This window comes from Acartia tonsa, chromosome 7 (assembly GCF_053477335.1).
Source record: "Acartia tonsa isolate MP-2025a chromosome 7, ASM5347733v1, whole genome shotgun sequence".
Taxonomy (NCBI): Eukaryota; Metazoa; Arthropoda; class Copepoda; order Calanoida; family Acartiidae; genus Acartia; species Acartia tonsa.
Window position 1 is genome coordinate 50,777,997 of NC_137266.1, and position 19,164 is coordinate 50,797,160.

General features: G+C 29.0%; 1 protein-coding gene across 1 annotated transcript in view; it reads right to left on the reverse strand.

The window, feature by feature from the left end:
- Window positions 1-19,164, reverse strand: part of LOC145323943 (lachesin-like) — a 93,207-nt gene that overhangs the window by 33,818 nt on the left and 40,225 nt on the right. The window contains exons 8-13 of the mRNA XM_080166555.1: window positions 14,746-14,831; window positions 14,236-14,277; window positions 11,887-11,945; window positions 8,754-8,845; window positions 8,248-8,330; window positions 6,108-6,184 (exon numbers count right to left, since the gene is read on the reverse strand). Of these exons, the coding sequence (XP_080022681.1) occupies window positions 6,108-6,184; window positions 8,248-8,330; window positions 8,754-8,845; window positions 11,887-11,945; window positions 14,236-14,277; window positions 14,746-14,831 (439 nt within the window). The remainder of the gene's footprint in view (window positions 1-6,107; window positions 6,185-8,247; window positions 8,331-8,753; window positions 8,846-11,886; window positions 11,946-14,235; window positions 14,278-14,745; window positions 14,832-19,164) is intronic.

Here is a 19,164-nt window from a genome sequence, read left to right on the forward strand (position 1 = left end):
AGGACAATTCTAACATGCCTAAATTAACGAAAACAGCTATCCATTACGGACGGACGGGCGGACCGACCCTAATTTTAAAATTCTTGTATGAAATGGCAGAAAAAAAATTATCTAAATGACCGTCTGTCTCTTAAAATCTCTATGACCGTAACCACTAAACCGAATAGGTTAAACCTTTTCAAACGGCTGAACCTACATGGCATGCCCTCACGCCGTGTTAAGCGGATAATCTGGAATAGCCAAGATTTAATATGATGCACAGGGAAAGCTTCATTCAATATAAAAGGTGAAAGTCTTTTCGCGTATTTATTTATAAAAAAAAATTTGATTAATGACTGTTCCAGATTATTTTTAGGTTTTGTGCGAGCATGATCTATAAGGTCAACATTTTGGCCGGTAGCATTCTTTACATTCTTACTCTTAAATTCTTCATTTTTTTCTATAATTATCAACTAAATTTAAGCACCAAATAAGAATTAAAGTAATGTTATATGAATTGCATTTTGTAAATTATCTAAAAACTTTTTATATACATAAAAATGTGAGCATATTCAAAGTGCTTAAATTGAATTGAGCCATAAATATATTGTTATATCCAGCCTCAATGTATTTTACATACTAAGCCTTAGTTGCACTCTTAGTATTCAGGGATAGGACAATAGGACATAAATATATTGTTATATCCAGCCTCAATGTATTTTACATACTAAACTTAGTTGCACTCTTAGTAGTCAGGGATAACACAATAGGACAACATATTTTTCTTTAAATTTAAGAACCAATAAAACTTATTTGGTATGAGTTTTTAAAGCTTTTTTGCAAGATACAACAACTATTGAATACTGTTATGTTCTTCTATTTTAGAAGATCAAGATAATAATAAATAACCATTTTACTATAAGCAAGCCAATAAATTTAAAAGGATAAAATATGATTTTTAGGTTTTATATACAAGTATATTTTTCTACATGAAAATATTCTAAATTAATTATAATTAAGATAATAAGTTTGAATACAGATATTCTAGTAAAAATTAAGATTTTATTTCCTAACATTAACACACAAGTACCTAGTAAGTTGATGCTAAATTCTAGTTATATTTCTAGGATTTCTTACCCATTGTCCAACCCCTATGTCCCTGCTTAGTATTATAGTTGCACATTTCTCTTAAACTTTACAATTTATCAAGTTCTAGGCAAAGAATCAGGGATCTTAAGGGATAAGACAATAGTCAATAAATTGATGTACATCCTCAATGATGATGACAAAATTGCATCTTCTGTAGATGATAAGTAAGGTTGGACACTAAACTTGATGAATTAACCAATAAAAATTTACTGAAGTCCTATAAATTGTCAAGCCAACGAATAAGGAAATATTATATTAAAACTTTGGGGACTAGTGTAATAAACAGCCCATTGTCCTTTCTCTCTCTGCAAATAATTGTAATCTTGAACTGTTTATTCTGTAATTATACAACTTTTAATTAATGGAACTGCATTGCTTTGTACTTGCAAACATTTTATTTTAAATTTAAAGTTAGTTGACTAATTTGCCACTAAAATATTGTATAACCAGCGGCTACGCCACCTAGAAGCCTCTAGGGACACATGAGGGAAAAGTGGGTGTATAAGGTCAACCACTTTAATTTTAGTTTTAAAAGGTAAAAGGGGAATAAATTCTGGGGGGGGGGTATTTTTCTAAGGGCGAATCCCTTGTGAGGGTGAAGATTCCCTTACCCAAAATATATATAAAATAAACCTTCCCATAACCTTCACTAAGGAAAACCCTATTGGTTGAGCGGTTAGCAAGATCCTTCGTTACTGACAAAAAAACTTACATCTTGTCATAGATTATTGGTTTGATTTTCTATTTTGTAATGAAAATGAGTTGTCTTCAGAGATTTTTGACATTTTTTATTTCTTAGATCTTTTTAAATATCAATTTGAGTTGTGTGTTCTTATGGATTTAATTTTTTTCTATTTTCTGGTATCTTTGAAAGAAGTATATTTGAAATAAAATATAGTTAATACATTCATGATGATAGGTAACTTGTATGATGTAATAATGTATTTCTAAGTGACACAAATATATTGGAATCTTAAATATACAGTTACAAGAAATTTGGTAGAATGACAAATTCATATTTTAAACACATGTTAAATTTAAATTCTTTAAAAATAAAATGAAAATGAACACATTATAAGCAATTGATTATTTTAGATTGTGCTTTGTAAAAGTAATGTCTTATTTTTGAAGATAGACATTTTTATAACTAGGATATATTCTTTTTACATCAATTGATAAGTTTTTTTATTTATTTAATAAGAATCCATATTAGAAAATCAAAATAGATTAAGAAGAATGTATCTAAAAAGTATTTAAATAAGAAAAATAAAGAATCAAGAGAATAGTACTATTCTAGACTAGTACCTCACCTATCCTGACTGATATATTCTTGTTAAACCCAGGTTCATACCAAACACCAGGGATCTAAAGGGACAAGACAATGGCCAATAAATTGATGTATGTCCTCAATGATGATACACAAAATTTCTTCTTCTGTAGAATAAAATTATCGTTTATAACATTTGAATGCTCAACTTGATAATCCAACCAATCAAAATTCAGTAAACTCCCCAAAGTTGTTAAGCCAACCAATAAGAAAAGGTTAAAATAAAACTTTGGGACTAGTGAAATAAAAAGCCCACTGTCCCCTCCATTCCTGACAGCAAACACACTCTTCTCAACATTTAAGCTTTGGAGATAACATTTTGCAAAAAGGATTTTTCTAAAGTTGTAATTGGATTATCAGAAGAGAGTTAAACATGTTTTGTTGCTTAGAAATAACAAGGTAAGCAAAGTAATAGTGTTCCAACAATGATTTGGTAAATTTGAAAATATTAGACTCAAGAACTTTCAAAATCTTTTTTTTAATCTTAGTGTTTCTTAACATTGCCACTTGAGAGTTAAGCTGTAATATTATCTGTAGAAACCAACTAGAGTAGTAGCTAAGATAATCAATTCTTTGATTGCTCAACCTTGGTCTGAAATTCTAAATTTGCATAAGATGAAATTTACACCTATTTAAAGGTCAAGGTGTTAACTGTTTACTATACTTCTATTATTTATATCATAAGCTTTTTTTGGCAGAATTAAGTAATATTTTAACTGTCTCTTATTTGACACATTGATGTAATAATATATTTAGTTCCTTAATATAAAGGTCTATTCCCAAGCATGTAAGAATTTAAATAATTCTCAGAATTTTAAGAGAAAAATTATCAAAATGTTAGAGCTATGATTGATAGTCTTTATAATTGAAAATCTTTCTCCCCAGATTCTGAGGTCAACACTTGTTCAATGTAATTTAATTTTCCACTTTGATCCACAATCCTTTATCTACCTATACCATGCAGCCGTTCATACCAGGGAGGGAGGGAACATTGGGCTGTTTAATGCTGTAGTCACCAAAGTTTTAATTTAACGTCTTCTTATTTGTTGGCTTAACAATTTTGGGGACTTTTATTGAATTTTGATTTGTTGATTCATCAAGTTGAGTGTCCAAACGTTTCAATTACTAATTGCAATCTACAGAAGGCGTAATTATGTGTATCATCATTGGGGATGTACATAAATTTATTGGCTATTTGCTTATCCCTTTAGATCCCTGCTTTTACACACAATTTTGTAACATATATGATTGAATTCTAAATTATATCAGAATTTTTATTTTAGAATTCATTAATTTTTGATTGCTTTAGGTCTTCATGTCATGAACACTTAGAAATATTCAATGAGGAATGGTTTACTGGACTGCAAATAATACCGGTACCTAAAGTTTTAATAACACATAATCTTATTGGTTGGCTTATAAACTTTGGGTACTTCTATTAAATTTTGATTGATTGGTTCAAAATTATAATTGTTCCAAGTTTTCCACCAACCACTGCACTGTAGTGTCCAGGAGGTGTAATTTTCTTGATCATCGTTTGGGATGTACCTCAATTTATCATCGATTTTTTATCCCCCAAGATCCCTTAGGTATGTAGAATGATAGATAGTGATTAAACTTATCAAAATTATTTCTTTTCAATAGTATTTTTAAATATTTTTAGAAATTAGAATTGTTTTTTTCCACAGTCATGTCTATCCCTTCAAATAAACATCCAGATTTTAATTGAATGTAAATACTGAATAGTTCTTATTTTTGTTTTTTATATATCTTCTAAAATGTATTTATACATATCTTCTTAATAATTCTTAAATATGTTTCCAGGAAAATGTAGAAAACAATAATTATTTCATAGTAAAAGTTTGTGTGTGTAAGTTTTCTGGTTTAGAAGACTACACTGGATGTTTCCAGGGATCTAAAGGGATAAGACAATGGCCGAAAAATTGATGTACATAACCAATGGTAATACACAAAATTACCCGTTCTGTAGATTAAAATTATTGGTTGAAACGATTGAATACTCAACTCATTGAATCATTCAAACAAAAATCACTAAAGTCCCTAAAGTTGTTAAGCAACGAAACATTATTATAAAACTTTAGGGACCAGTGTAATAAACAGCACAATGTCCCCTCTCTCTCTCTGGGATGTTTGTTGAACGATGAAAAGTTACTTTGCAGGAAAACAGATTTAATGTTAGGCTTTTCATGGTTTTAAACAATTTATATACTTCACAGTTTTCAAAAATAAAAAGGTGAAAATATATCTAATTATTCTGACTAAAAGTTTTTTTTATTCATAAGGGAACATTCTTTCTATCATAATAAGCTTTATCTATTAAGTTTAAAACAATCCTAGAAAGATTTTTTATATATCAGGAAGTCTAATTGTAATTAAGTCAAAAACATAAAAAAAAATTGTCAAAAGTTATGTTAAAAAGTACTTAAAATGTTTTTTTTTTGGCAACCAAGTTTTACATATTAATGTCAATTTTCTTCTAGGTTGCTTCTTGAATATTACATTACGAGAAATCTACATTAATCACCACTCATTTTTCTTTTGATATTATAAAAAGTAGGCTCTTTTACTAAGCACTGGTAACCCCCTTCTTTCTTATTTTAAAGGGAATTGAAAATTAGTGGGAGAGTGTATTTTTTTCCTATGACTAACCCCTGAAGAGTTACCCAGTACCGATTCTAACCTAACTATCCCCTAACCTGACACTAAGTAATAAGCAAACGAACAAATTCATCTTCTCCACTTTTATTATTAATGGAGGGGGTTTAATTAATAGAGTAAACATTATGTCCACATATGAATGCTTTATATATCAAATTTAAAAGTATGATAGAATTATATATTAATAGGGGGTTGGGGGTTGTCACCCCAACAAGGTACATTGGTTAAATTCACCAAAATGTATTGATTGATAATATTGACTAAAAAATGGTCCAAGCCTATTGGAACTTGTGATGTTTCACTAGTGCATATTTATGCAGCAATATATACTAAACTTTGTTCCTACTTTAACATTTTATACACTATTTATGTTAGCACATTCTTCATTTTTATACCATTCTTAAAAACAAATATGTACAATCTCCACATAATAATTTAAAACAAAAATAATCTAGGAAGGTAATTTAAAAATAAAGAAAATTTAAAAATAAATAAGAAAATTTTAATACATTGCTCATATCATATTTTAAACCACAAAGAATTTCATGATAAATGCATTTACTAAAACCTGAAATCATGTAGTCATTTAATGAATAGCTGCGCTCTTAGCACATAAGGACTTTGTATTCGAAGGAAAATGTATATGGCAGAGAATAGCCTGAAATCATCCCAAGATCCTAAAATAATCCATGGACATATTAGAAGCTTCTAATAAATGTAGAATTTGTTCGATTCACTAGATAGGAAGATCTTAACTAACAATCAAACAGAAATCATTACTAGTTTATAGGTCAGTATTTTTAAATCTAGGCTCCATTGTTTTTATATAATATCTGGTACCCAATAATTTAGGTTGATTTTTTACCTCAGATTAAAAATTGCTAAAAAAAAATTTTTCTTTAATTTTTGTGACGTCCTACAATTAAAGATCTTGAATCTTGATATGTTTAGCTTTTAGTGTAGATGTATTTTCCTGATATTAAAATGTAGATTAGATGCTCTGGGTACTCCATCCAAACCCTCCCATTGGATCAGTGGTGTTGGGAATCCCTGAAATAGGAAAATATATTTATATAATAGATATATTAAACTAAATGGTCAATCAGATACAACAATCATTCCAACTTTCTTGCAGAAAAAGACCTTTGTTTGTATTTTGTAACATTTAATTTAATCCAATAAAGGTTATGGATATAATTTTTCAATTTTTATCTCAATAAAAATATATATATGGCTTATTTTAAGAATAAAATTTAAAAAACAAAACTGTCTATCTTACCAAAATGTGTATGATTGAAATATTATATACAAAATTAAACTTTATCTTTTGAGTAAATATAACTCTTTTCTTTTCTAATCTAAAAATAGTAAATATATATATTCTAATACAATTACAAAATTAGCTTAATCTAGCTGCTTTTCCTATTTCATGAATAGCATTCTCAGATAATATACAAATAATAGTAAAAACATTTGTTACAACCTCAAGAAACTTATAGGGGAAAGTGATTTTCTTGGCTACTATTTGCGATAGACAGTTGACAATTTATTGTGAAGACTACTATGATGAATATTCTCTATTGAGAATTGGTCTATTACTTTATGATAGAAAAAAAACAATTTTATTAAGAATATCATAACCATCATAGTTGCTATTTGATATAACTTCTACTCCATATTTTAATTTGGCTAAATAGGGAAATTTTATATACTTGGTAACGACAGGATCCTGAAATTTCTTAAAAGGATTCATCAAAAACTACATAATGATTTTTTTGCAAGGAGGGTGGGAGCATTAAGCTGTTTATTACATTAGTCCCCAAAGTTTTATATTAATGTCTTTTTTTCGTTAGATTCACAACGTTGGAGATTTTATTGAACTTTGATTGGTTGGCTCATTAAGTTGATTTTTCAAACATTTCAAACACTAATTGTAATATAAAAAAGGGGTAATATTATGTATCATCAGTATCCCATTTTCGGCTATTGTCTAACCCCTTAAGATCTCTTGATTTTTTGTCTTTAATATTGTTAGTAAGTTGAATATAATTTCTTTTTCGTTTTTAGTTTTTACTTCAAATAAACATCTGATTATCTATTCCTATTCTAAGTTAGTTCTGGAATTACAGAGTATAGATTGTTTCTTCAAGATAACTTAATTATCATAGAGTAAAAATAACACAACAACACAAGGTATCTAAAGGGATAAGACAATGACTGATAAATTAATGTACATCCCAAATGATGATACGAAAAAAATCACCTCTTTTGTAAGAACCTAGTAATAGTGTCTAACTTTTTATCTTTGTGACGTAACAAAAATCCATCTCTTTTTTAGGGGTTTCCTTTCCCACCTCCCCTCTTTTCCTTCGATTTTTGTTACGTCACAAAGATAAAAAGTTAGACACTATTACTAGGTTCCTTTTGTAAATTTAAATTCCTAGTTGAAACAGTTGAACACTAAACTTAATAAACCAATCAATCTATCTAAATTCAATGAAATTCCCTAAAGTTCTAAAGCCAACGAATAAAAAAATAAGTGTATTATACAGCTCAATGACCCCCCCCCCCTTGTATAGATGGGCATTAACATCCGTATAACAGTATAAATTCGCAACAAGGATGACAAAATCAAAAAAATATCGGAACACAAAAAAATATTGAGCAGTTTTCATTGCCATAAATAATATACACTTTTTGACATATAATATGAGTTGGTCTACAGACGGGCTTTGCTAAAAAATAATAAAAAAAAGTATGATTTAAAACAAATTATGAGTGAGAGGCAAATTAAAGAAAATTTCAATAATCTTTTTGCTACCCTGTCTATTGCTTGATGTGTAAAAAGAATACTTCCAGTATGGCTCCGAAATCGATTAATATCTGCTGGATTAGAAAAGGTTCTAAGCCATATAGCATCGTATTACAGACACATTTTCACGAAAATTATAATACAACTCACCACTTTTGATAGTCATACACATTGGCCCCTTAGACCTGACAAAACTTGTTTTAATTTTTCTTTTTACTATCCGTGGAAAGCTGTCTATAATACGATGCGATAATTAACTAATCCTTCATTGTCCTAACTGGGTATGTTATAATTATATTACCAGGGCATAACAGATGAGCTCAAGCTGAGTATTTGTATGAAGATGATGGATATAATTGGCTTCCAGACTTACACAAGGAGTGTCTAAAATAAGTAAAATTACGTCATTAATCAGAGAAGCTGCATAAAATAAAGAGAGTGGGGGGGGGGGGTTCTGACACTTTTGGCGTAAACAGGGAGTATATAATTTGTCCTAGGAGTTAAAATATAGGTTATTTTGGATTTTGGCCTCCAAGTTCATTTGCTGCGCGCCTCCAGGTGGTCTCTAGACAATTTTTATTTAAGAATTAGATTTAGATTTCAAATTAAATAAAATATGCATCTTCTTGACTTTTATTTACATATTTTAAGATACAATTATTAAATGTCAATTATAAGATTAAAAAATTTTATATTCGTAGAAAAATGAATGAAATACATCTATTTTCAGTATGGCTGATAACCGGTTGTAATCCACCGGATATCAATCGGTTACGAAGCCATACTGGAAGATAAAAACCTACTTACATTGAACCTGAACAATGATGGATGCCTCTGCAGGAGCCCCAAAACCATTGTCTCCGGTGCAAACATATTCGCCAGAATGTTTTCTGGACACCCTACAAAAAAAAATATTGACACTGGGTTTTCTGGACACCATGTAAATAAAAACATATACACTAGAATGTTTTTTGGACCCCCTATAAATAAAGAATATATTCACCAGAATGTTTTCTGGACACCCTGTAAATAAAACATATTCACTAGAATGTTTTTTAACATCACTGCCTTAGATGGGTTCCCAAAAACAAATACTTTTATGACATATAACCAACATAATTTTTGTACACCCTATTTTAGAACTACACTCAGATAAATGTCAATGGCCGGTTAAAGCTGTTTTTAAGTATTTATTTAAAGCAATCTACAAATATTACTGTCTTTACATTTACACTTTACATTTACATTAACAATTTTATGCAATATTGTATAAAAACTTTAATTTGTTTTAGATAATATGGAATAATTCCGGAAAAAGAAAACAAGAAACAACATTTAAAACTCAAACAACTATTTAAAATATTTTAACTTTAACGGGTTGTATTCAAAATTAAAAACTGTAAAAGAAATAATAAATGGTTTTTAAACTCATTTTGTAAGCAAATTTATACAATTTAGTAAAAACAATATTTCTTCCCCCACAGCCATAAATAATGTAAGTGTGGTAGCGGCCGCAGTTTGTCAGCCGCTTCCCAAGTACGGGTATTACGGCAGTGTGAACAGACGTGGACAAGTATAATTATAGAGAAGCTGGGATTCTCTATGTATCACCAAATAACAAACAGAATTTAATTGGGTGTTACTTTATTCAGAGCTTACAGGATACTGATTTATAATACAACAAAATGGTCAATGCATAGATTGGAATAATTACTACCAAAATCGGAGGTTAAAGTTATATACATACAATAAACACAATAGGCAATAATTATCCCCCATCCCTGGAAGGGGTGGGTGAAACAAGCAAATCAGATTAAACATAATAGGATTGTTAAACTATAAATACTTTTAATACATGGGGGGGGGGGTTCAAATGTACCCACCCCCTTACTCAGGGGAGGTCCCTCAGACCTCCCACAAGTTGGGAGCAGGGTTGCCATAAAACCATGGCCTAGGGGTGCCGAATACCACATAAGCAAAAGCATTAAAAAGTTTTGTAAGAAAGTTAATAATTCAACATAATCTTTTTTTAAAAAGATTATTTTTTTAGCAAAAAAAGGCATTTTGCTTGGGTTTTATTAATAAGCTTTTCTTACAATCGGGGTTTGTACGACCGTACGTCAATAATACTTTCATGGAGGTTAAAATTGTCTTCTTTTTTCAAATATATTATTAAAGTCCAGTAAGTCTATCTTATTAATGTTTATTTATTATTTTTTTAATAAGATAGGATAGGCACAATATCTCTTTTAAAAAGTATAAGAGTACGTCAATTAAAAAATTAAAAAATTCAGCATTCAATATAAAAAAAAAATTTTTTAGATTCACTTTACGGGCTGTATTATCTTTGTTAAAATATTTCCATAATTATAATACTTTAACAACTAAATAAAGTGATATTTTTATTATCAAAGCCACACTCAATAAGTTTTGTCTGTCTGTCAATTTTCAATTTTAAAAAGCTTTAATACTATTTACGTAATCTACCTTGTCGTTGGTACGGACAGAGCATTCAGAAGAGAGAGTTGATATTGGGCTTTTTATAACACTAATTTCCAAAGTCTTATAATAACGTTGTCTTATTCGTTGGCTTAAAAACTTTGGGGACTTTCTTTGGATTGTTCAACCATTAATTTTAATCTACAGAAGAGGTTGTTTCGTGTACAATCGTTGGGGATGTACAGCAATTTATCGGCCATTGTCTTTAGATCTATAGATACCTGAGTTTGTACGGACAGAGAGATATATATAGTTGCTTTGCTACCAGTTTACCTAGTGTATATTAACTAATCTCCTATCTATCTATATAAAGGGTGAGTCAGAAAAAACTGAGTTTTCCGATTTTCTGATACAACCAGTAGGAATATGAAAAAAACAATTATTGGTTCTTGTTCTCTATAAAAATATACATTAAACTTAGAAAAGGTGTTTTTGAATATCTCTGAAAACAACGGCGCTTTTTAGAGCATAAAGATTTCAAAAAGTGTGTGTGATGACTTTTTCGGCCATTATTTTGTACTTTTTAGGTAGATTTATGAATAATAAAAAATGTCTACCATTCTAAAAAGGTAAACAAACAAATTTTTTGATTATTAAAATTTGTATTCAACATATTGTAAATATTTAACATCTTAAAAATACAATTTATTTAAATTAAATTATCACATTATAAATCAAACGTTTTGTTGTAATCTATTGTGAAGATTTAATGCTCCATGACCGGAAAACCAGCTCATGACCCGAAATATTTCATCTTGTTACCTAAATTCCTACCCCCTCCCCCTGAATTTCCTCTATATTTGGTGCAAGACTGGATTTTAATCTCCAAAATCTCCGCCCCCTTTTGACAAATTATACTTGTGTGGGATAATCCATAATAATAACTTCATTTAAATAGGGTAGGGTTTCTAAAAGGCATTTTCATTTTAAAAATTCAAACCTTGATAACTTTTTTATCTTAAGAGATTTTTTTGTCAAATAAAAAGGTTTTTTTTTCTTTTTACTATAAGCTACGTTATTATAGAAGATTCTTTTAAACCACATGCATCACAATCAAGAAATATGAAAAAATGACAAATTGCAGTATTCTAAAAATGCTTTTGTGAGGCGCCAAAAGCATTTCACCTTTACAACTCATTAAAGTACTTTTCTTAGACCTTTTTCTAAATAAATATTGAAATTTTAAGATTTTTTTATACAAAATAGATGAGTTATTTTAATTTTTCTTGATCAACATTTTTCACACAAGGCATTTTTTGACACCATACACCTATCATAGAGGCCGCATTTTTAGAGATAATGAAAAACACCTTTGACAAGTTTGATGTGCTTTTGTACAGAGAACAAGGATATATAATAATTTTTTCTGTACTCCTTCTGGTTTTTTCTAAAAATCGAAAAACTCAGTTTTTTCTGACTCACCCTGTATCTATCTGTGTACCTGGTATATATCAACTGATCTCCTTCTATTTGTCTATTTCCATCTGCCAGTCTTTGATTCTAAATATAAACAAATTAACAATAGATGTATCAACTAGTTATAATCTAGAATACAAAGTAGAACGATGTATGTGTGTCTGAATCTTAAGATCTCAATAACCGCTAAACATATTGGGCTGTACTCTTTAAGTAAAATGGCCGTGTTATCCTCTTAGGTATTTCTAAAAAGAATCTTTATACTAGGGTATAATATTATTATAAATAAGTCTGGGTATGGTTTTATGCTGTTCTTTGTGACCTTCCTTATCACTCAGAATATAGAGCCCCTAGACCATCGTTATTATTTTCCTTTAAATAAATGTACCAGGGGCGTAGGGGAAATGGGATGTTTACCCCCCTCATACCTTCAAAACCCCTCATTTTACCCCCCTCAAAGTTTGAAACCATTTATTTTACCCCTCTCAAAGTAAAAAGCTTGGAAGTACACCAAAAAAGTTATGGAAATATATAATGAAACTAATTAGTTACACCTTGTTAATACTGAAGAAGTAAAAACAACACAACATGTCATAAACACAACATTCTTAATCAACAGATGTACAAAATAATACGAATTACATATGGATACAGTATTTTAATTTAATGTTTAATTTTCATTTCTAAAGATATCCTGAAAAGAACAAAGTTAAGTCTTTCTTACGAATAAACAAATTGGAGTTTTTATTTGTAATGTTAATAACGTATCCTGAAACAACTCCAATATATTATTATTTTTTATTTTTTTTTAAGATTTGGGAAAACAAGGATGACAACATCCATAAAAGCGAAGCTCTGAAATGGAAGGACAAACGAACACTAACACTTGTAGGGTGTAAGAACTGAATAAATTAAATATTAATTCATATGTCTTTACAAAATTGTTAGTGAATTTGATTCAAAACTGATTCAATACATGTTACTGTTTAAAGACATACTGACGTATTTAGGACTTGATTATAGAGATGCTTCGCTTATAACACTATATCTTGTAAAAGGAATCAGTATTAAAAAAATCAGATGAATAAATTTATTTGAACATTCAAAAATTTGTTGTCAAAAAAGTAAAAAAGCAGCTTGTTTTTAATGGACTTTCTGGTAACGATTATAGAGTTGCTGCGCTTTTAAAGTCGTACCTAACTGTTGTAGGAATCAGCGTGCAAAGTTTTAAATCGATAGGACAATTTTAACCTGTTAGAATTAATGAAAAGAGCTAACTTTTAAAAATACAGCATATTTAGTTAAATAGTGAAAGAGTATATATTATCTGTCATGTTTATTGAGACTTTATTATGGGATGTTTTATCCATATAAATTAGATCTGCTGTAGGTGTACTCATAATTAGCAATAGATATGCACATATTTACAATGTGCTAATCAACATTCTCAATATGTACAATTATTACCAATATCAAGTAGAGGTAAGTTTGTGTTTTATTAAACATTTTTGATTACAAGTGACTTTCCCACTAGCCTCGCAGCAAGATATTATTTCTTATAGAGACAATTTTAAGAGAAACTCTTAGGGTCATTATTAGTTTTTTTTTCAAAGTGACAATAGTTGAGGTACCTTTTCTTCATAATAAATAAATCCATCCTAACGTGCATATTTGAAAGCCTTAAATCAATAAGTAATAAAATCAAATCAAATGGATAGACAAACATTAACCTTTATAAATTATCTATAATACAAAGTAGAATGATGTCTGTCTGAAGCTTAAGATCTCGGTAACCACTGAACCGATTGGATTCTACTGTTCAGGGTATTTACCTATTGGTCCTGTGGTGGTTTTAAGCTATTTTCTTGGGGGTTGGGACACCCCCAACCCCCGAAAAATTAAAATCCCCACCCCAAAAAAAATTCTTATTTTTTCTAATTTTAATGTTTTTTAGTTTATATATATTTTATCAATTTTTATATTTTAAAGTTTATTTCTTCTTTTCAAACTTCTTTTCTTCTTTCAAACTATGTTTTATCTAACTTAAAAAGATTGCGAAGCCCCAAAAAGGCTTATGGGAAAGAAATTTTTTTAAACATTAAAAAAAAGAAAAAAATTGTAAATTTTAAAAGATACAAATCAATAATAATAAATATGAAGAGTTATAAAGAGTTATAAAAAGTAAAATCTTATTTGAAAATTCTCTCCCGAACCTTTAGGAAAAAAGCCCCTAGAGGCTAGGGGCGAAGAAGCTATTGAGTCATAAAGTATATATAAACTTTATCTCACTAATACTCTTTATTTCCAAGCCAAAAAGGACTATTTATTTCTGAAGGGATACTCCCAAATTTAGAATGTAATGAATAGTTGTTACCTTTCTGTGCCAGAACATTCGAGGCTCTGGATCTCCTTCTCCCTGAAACATAAAAATATTTTTTTATTTTTTGCTGTAGTACTACTTAATTTATAAAGTATGCCTAAAATCATACAAACATCTATTGAGTAAAGTTATTATGGTTTGCAATTATTTAAGCTTTGAAATTATTTATAAATAAGTATCTATCGGTTCTTTCGCACATATTACTTATTTAACAATCCCCCTCTTATTAATAAAAATATTTTAAATAGGAATTGATGTTGACCGTTCGTTTGTTTGTTTATTACTTTAAGTTAGGTTTGGAATGGTTATACTGGATAATGTGTATAAACAAATGGCTTTGGCATAGTAAAATAAGAAAATGGGTATTAGGGCTCAACATTTCGCTGTTTGCACTGCATTTACTTAACACTAAAATATAACTAAATTAACCTAAAGAACTGACTGTCATCCATATATCCATCTTTCTATCTATCTGCCCCCTTTTCTACCTATATATTTGTATACCTGACATATTAACGCCAATTCTTCTCCCTCCATAAGAGATAAAACGCCAGACTCTGGTCGTCCCAAAATTGTCACATTTGGCGACTCTAAAAAAATAGTTTGCATCCATAAAATCGAAAAAAAATGCATATTAATAATTAAAATTAAGACACACAAATAATTTTTTTTTGTGAAATTTTTTTTTTATTAAGTAACTTCTTTTTTTATTTGACCCTTGAAACCATACAGTGTCTAATATAATCACAAATACATCTTTGGTCGCAAATATAATCACAACCAAATATTATATCATAGAACACTTATTTTTTAAATCCTTCAAAAATATTTTCTTTTATAAAATCTTGTATCAAAAATACTAAATATTTGATTAAAAATTATATTGCAACGCTGCTGGATTGAAATGAAAATCTTAAAGCTAAGAAGTGTAGAGATAGGACATTTGTAGGTTTCACGGTTTCCCTTAAAGGGCCTAGTTGATCAGAGAAACCCCATGTGCTTATTTTTAAATGAGTTAATAATAAGGGGGAGGTTATATTGGATAAAAAATAAGGACAGGGGTACTCTGTCCCCACTAGACACGTGTATGGGGATTCGTTATTAGAGCCCGGTGCTTGTTTCACTTTCTTAGATAACACGATATCTGGTGTAAGATCCAAGTAATATTACATCCATTATGGTATATGGAGTTGTGAATAAATAGCTAGACAAATTATTTTGGTATTTAACAGATTATGAAAATTTATGAAAACCATTTATATTTCTTTTGCAGTAAAGCTTCTTTAATATGTCAGAAAAAAGTGTAAGGACATACTAAATAATTGGATTCGACAAAATCGTCCTTTTGATATTAAAGTAAAAGAATAGAGGGGATACGAGTTATATGTAACTCTGCCGGCGTAGTGAGGACCCTGTGCAGACTTTCGTTTGGGTCTTTGAATGTCAGCCAATAGCGTCAGAAATATACACACAGCCAAGCCGCTATAAAAGAGCAAAAGTGCCCCACCATTTGGCAAGGTAGTTGTCTCGGTTATACATCTATTCTTTAAATAATACTATATTAGTGGTTTCGGCTTTGGCCTTAAAATATGGTTACATAAACTAGCTTAAAGCCCACAAAATACACATGTAAGGCTTCTATGTAAATTATAATACAATTAGACCTGCAATTTCATAAATCTTTTTTAAAACTTAAAACCTTACTTCTTTAATTATAACTAGTTGCTCCTCCCCTTGAATCTAAACAAGAACGGGGAAAGTCAAGAAAATAGCCTACAACCACCCTTAGACCTATATAAAGCTTTCCTAAAAAAACACAATCAACTCGTGCAAGCATTTTTCGAGATCTTTAGCTTCAGAAAAAAAGAAATGTTAACTTAAAATAAAGGTTACATTATTTGGTAAATTTTAGCCTTTAAACCATAAAATCCTTCTTTTAAATTAAACCAGTCTATTACAGTTCTATTATAAACACGGATCTAAAGGGATAAGACAATGGCCAATAAATTTAAGTATATCCCCAATGATTATACTCAACAAAACTACACCTCATGTAGATTACAATTAGTGGTTGAGACGTTTTAACACTCAGCTTAATGAACCAACCACTCATAATCTTTTAAAAGCTAAGAAAACGTTATTATAAAACTTTGGGGACTTGTAATAAAAAACCTATTGTCCCCTTCCTTCCTGATTATAAATCTAAAACAATAAATCCTCATGTTTATTTACTTTTTATTGTGGAGAAATAAAAAAAAGAACTATATTTTGTTTATTGTAAGTTAGAAAGAGAGAGAGAAAAAGTTGCGAATTTTATTTTTCTAAATTTCAGTGATAAAGGTATAAGAAAATACACTGAAAATAAGACCAAACAGCTTTCATATTGAAAATTTAACATAAATGGATTCTTGTAAATTTTAAAATTGTTTGAAAATATATGAATAATAAAATAAGAAAACACTAGAGAATTCTTATTTCATAGATGTGAGTTATCCGTACGAAATTGGTTCTTTAAATAGTATCATAACTTTGGCTATTGATATTTAGTAGGTAATAATTTTGCTATTCATTGGTAGGCAATTGTTAACGTTTACTATGATGATTTAGATTTAATGGACAAACAGATCAAATAATTTAAAACTGTATATCAAAGATTTCAAGGGATAATACAATGGAATGTAAATTCATCACTTTAATAGATTACAAATATAGTTTGAAAAGTTTGGATACTGCTAAACCGTGTTTACTCCTCTTGATACTTGTGAAATTCCTAGCCCTATGTCTTCTCCCTTCTTGCTATTTACAAAAACAATAGTCATATTAGTTATTTCTTTCATCGTATTATAAACAGCTTTCCGTAGCTATAGAATGTACAATTATGAGATTAAAACCAGATTTTTTAGCCCCGAGGTACCGAAGGCACGGGCTAAAAAAATAAGTTTTAATCTTGTGATTGTACATTTTTATAATCGTAGAAAGCTGGATATAATACGATGCTAGACATAGTTTTTTTCGTATGGATGAGAACTGGTTCCTAACCACCGGATTCGAATAAATACGAGAATAGCTATTTCTCGCATCGTATTATAAACGGCTTTCCGGGGCTAAAAAACAAGTTTTAATCTTATGATTGTACATTTTTATATTCGTAGAAAGCTGGATATAATACGATGCTAGACATAGTTTTTTCGGTTCCTATCCACCGTATTCGAATGAATACGAGAAAAACTTATCCTTTTATCACTGCATCTTCACATTTTAAATTTTGTGATAAATAACACCAAATATTGTATATTTGAATTTATAAATATTGAAATATCCTGTCTATAAAGTAATAGGAAGAGTGTAGGTTAAAAAATTGTGTCTCTAAAAACGAATAGTGTTTTTTATACACATTTTTTTATTTCTTTCATTTTCTGGGAAAAAGTAAAAGTACTTGAATTTCCTTACAACATGATATTGTATAATAATATCCAGCAAATAATACATTCTGTCTTATATGACTATGTTGATATTTTTATGGAAAAGTTAGAGGCATAAAGATTTTTCTTGAAATGAAAAAAAAACAGTTAATATGAATTACAAGTTGGTTAATATAAAAAAATATTATAAAGTCTTAAAAATAGTCCCTAATATAAGATATTTTTTTAAAATTCTTTTAAATTTTAGCTTCTTTGTTCAAACATCTTTTTCAGACTTCTCTATTTTATGCTTGAACGGAAAATTTTAGTGATAAATTGACACATAAAAACAAGGATTACAATATACATTGTAAGTATTACATATACCTTTTTACCCATCCCCTCCTCTACATGCACAGTTATGGAATCTCAACGACAAAGATTTTTTTATCCAATCTTGACAAGTGAGGTATTATTGGAAAGAGGAATATATATAGAAAACGCCTATGAAAATTAGAAAATCCGCAGAAATTATAATTGCAAGTTATTTGCAAAAATCTGCAATGCTAATTTGCAAAATTAATTTCATGCCTTAAATGACTTGTTTAGAAAAAATCTTTTTATGAAATGTGTTTATTTATAAGTTTAGAACATACTTAGGGCAAAAAAAATTTCTTTAGTGTTACTTTTTTCACCTTATATATGAAAAAAGCAGTTTCTCACATTTTATATTAAAAAAAGGTATAGAAACAAAAAATATGATTTTTCTTGATGTAAACACAATAATTGGCATAAAATCTATCATCCTAAATGTAAAAATCAGATATAGAATCCTTTTTTAGAGCTAATATAGTGCAAAAAGTAACCAAGACATTTTTGCAAAGTATGAAAATCTGAAGAAAATAGTTCTTTTTGCTTTTGATATACATATCAGATAAATGTATATAAAATTAGTGATTAAAAACTATAAAACATGTTATAAGTTTTTTCAACACTGTCATTGATTAAATTGCACTGTTAGGTTTAAGAATTACCGAAGTAGTGCATAAAAACCCTTTTTATGATGTAATTAAAAAAAAATAAATGCCAAAAAACCAACTACAAAATGGTCTACTGCATTATAAAAAACGCCTAATTGTTGATTTGAATTTATTTTGTTTAATAACTTAATAAAAAGAGTTTTTATGTGCTACTTTGGTAATAAGTAAACCTAAAAGTGCATTTTAATCAATGATAGGGTTGAAAAAGTTATAACTTGTTTTATAGTTTTTGATTACTAATTTTATATACATTTATCTGATATGTATATCAAAAGCAAAAAGAACTATTTTCTTCAGATTTTCATACTTTGCAAAAATGTCTTGGTTACTTTTTGCACTATTTTTGCTCTAAAAAGGATTCTATATCGGATTTTTACATTTAGGATGATAGATTTTATGCCAATTATTGTGTTTACAACAAGAAAAAACATATTTTTTGTTCCTATACCTTTTTATATCATAAAATGTGAGAAACTGCTTTT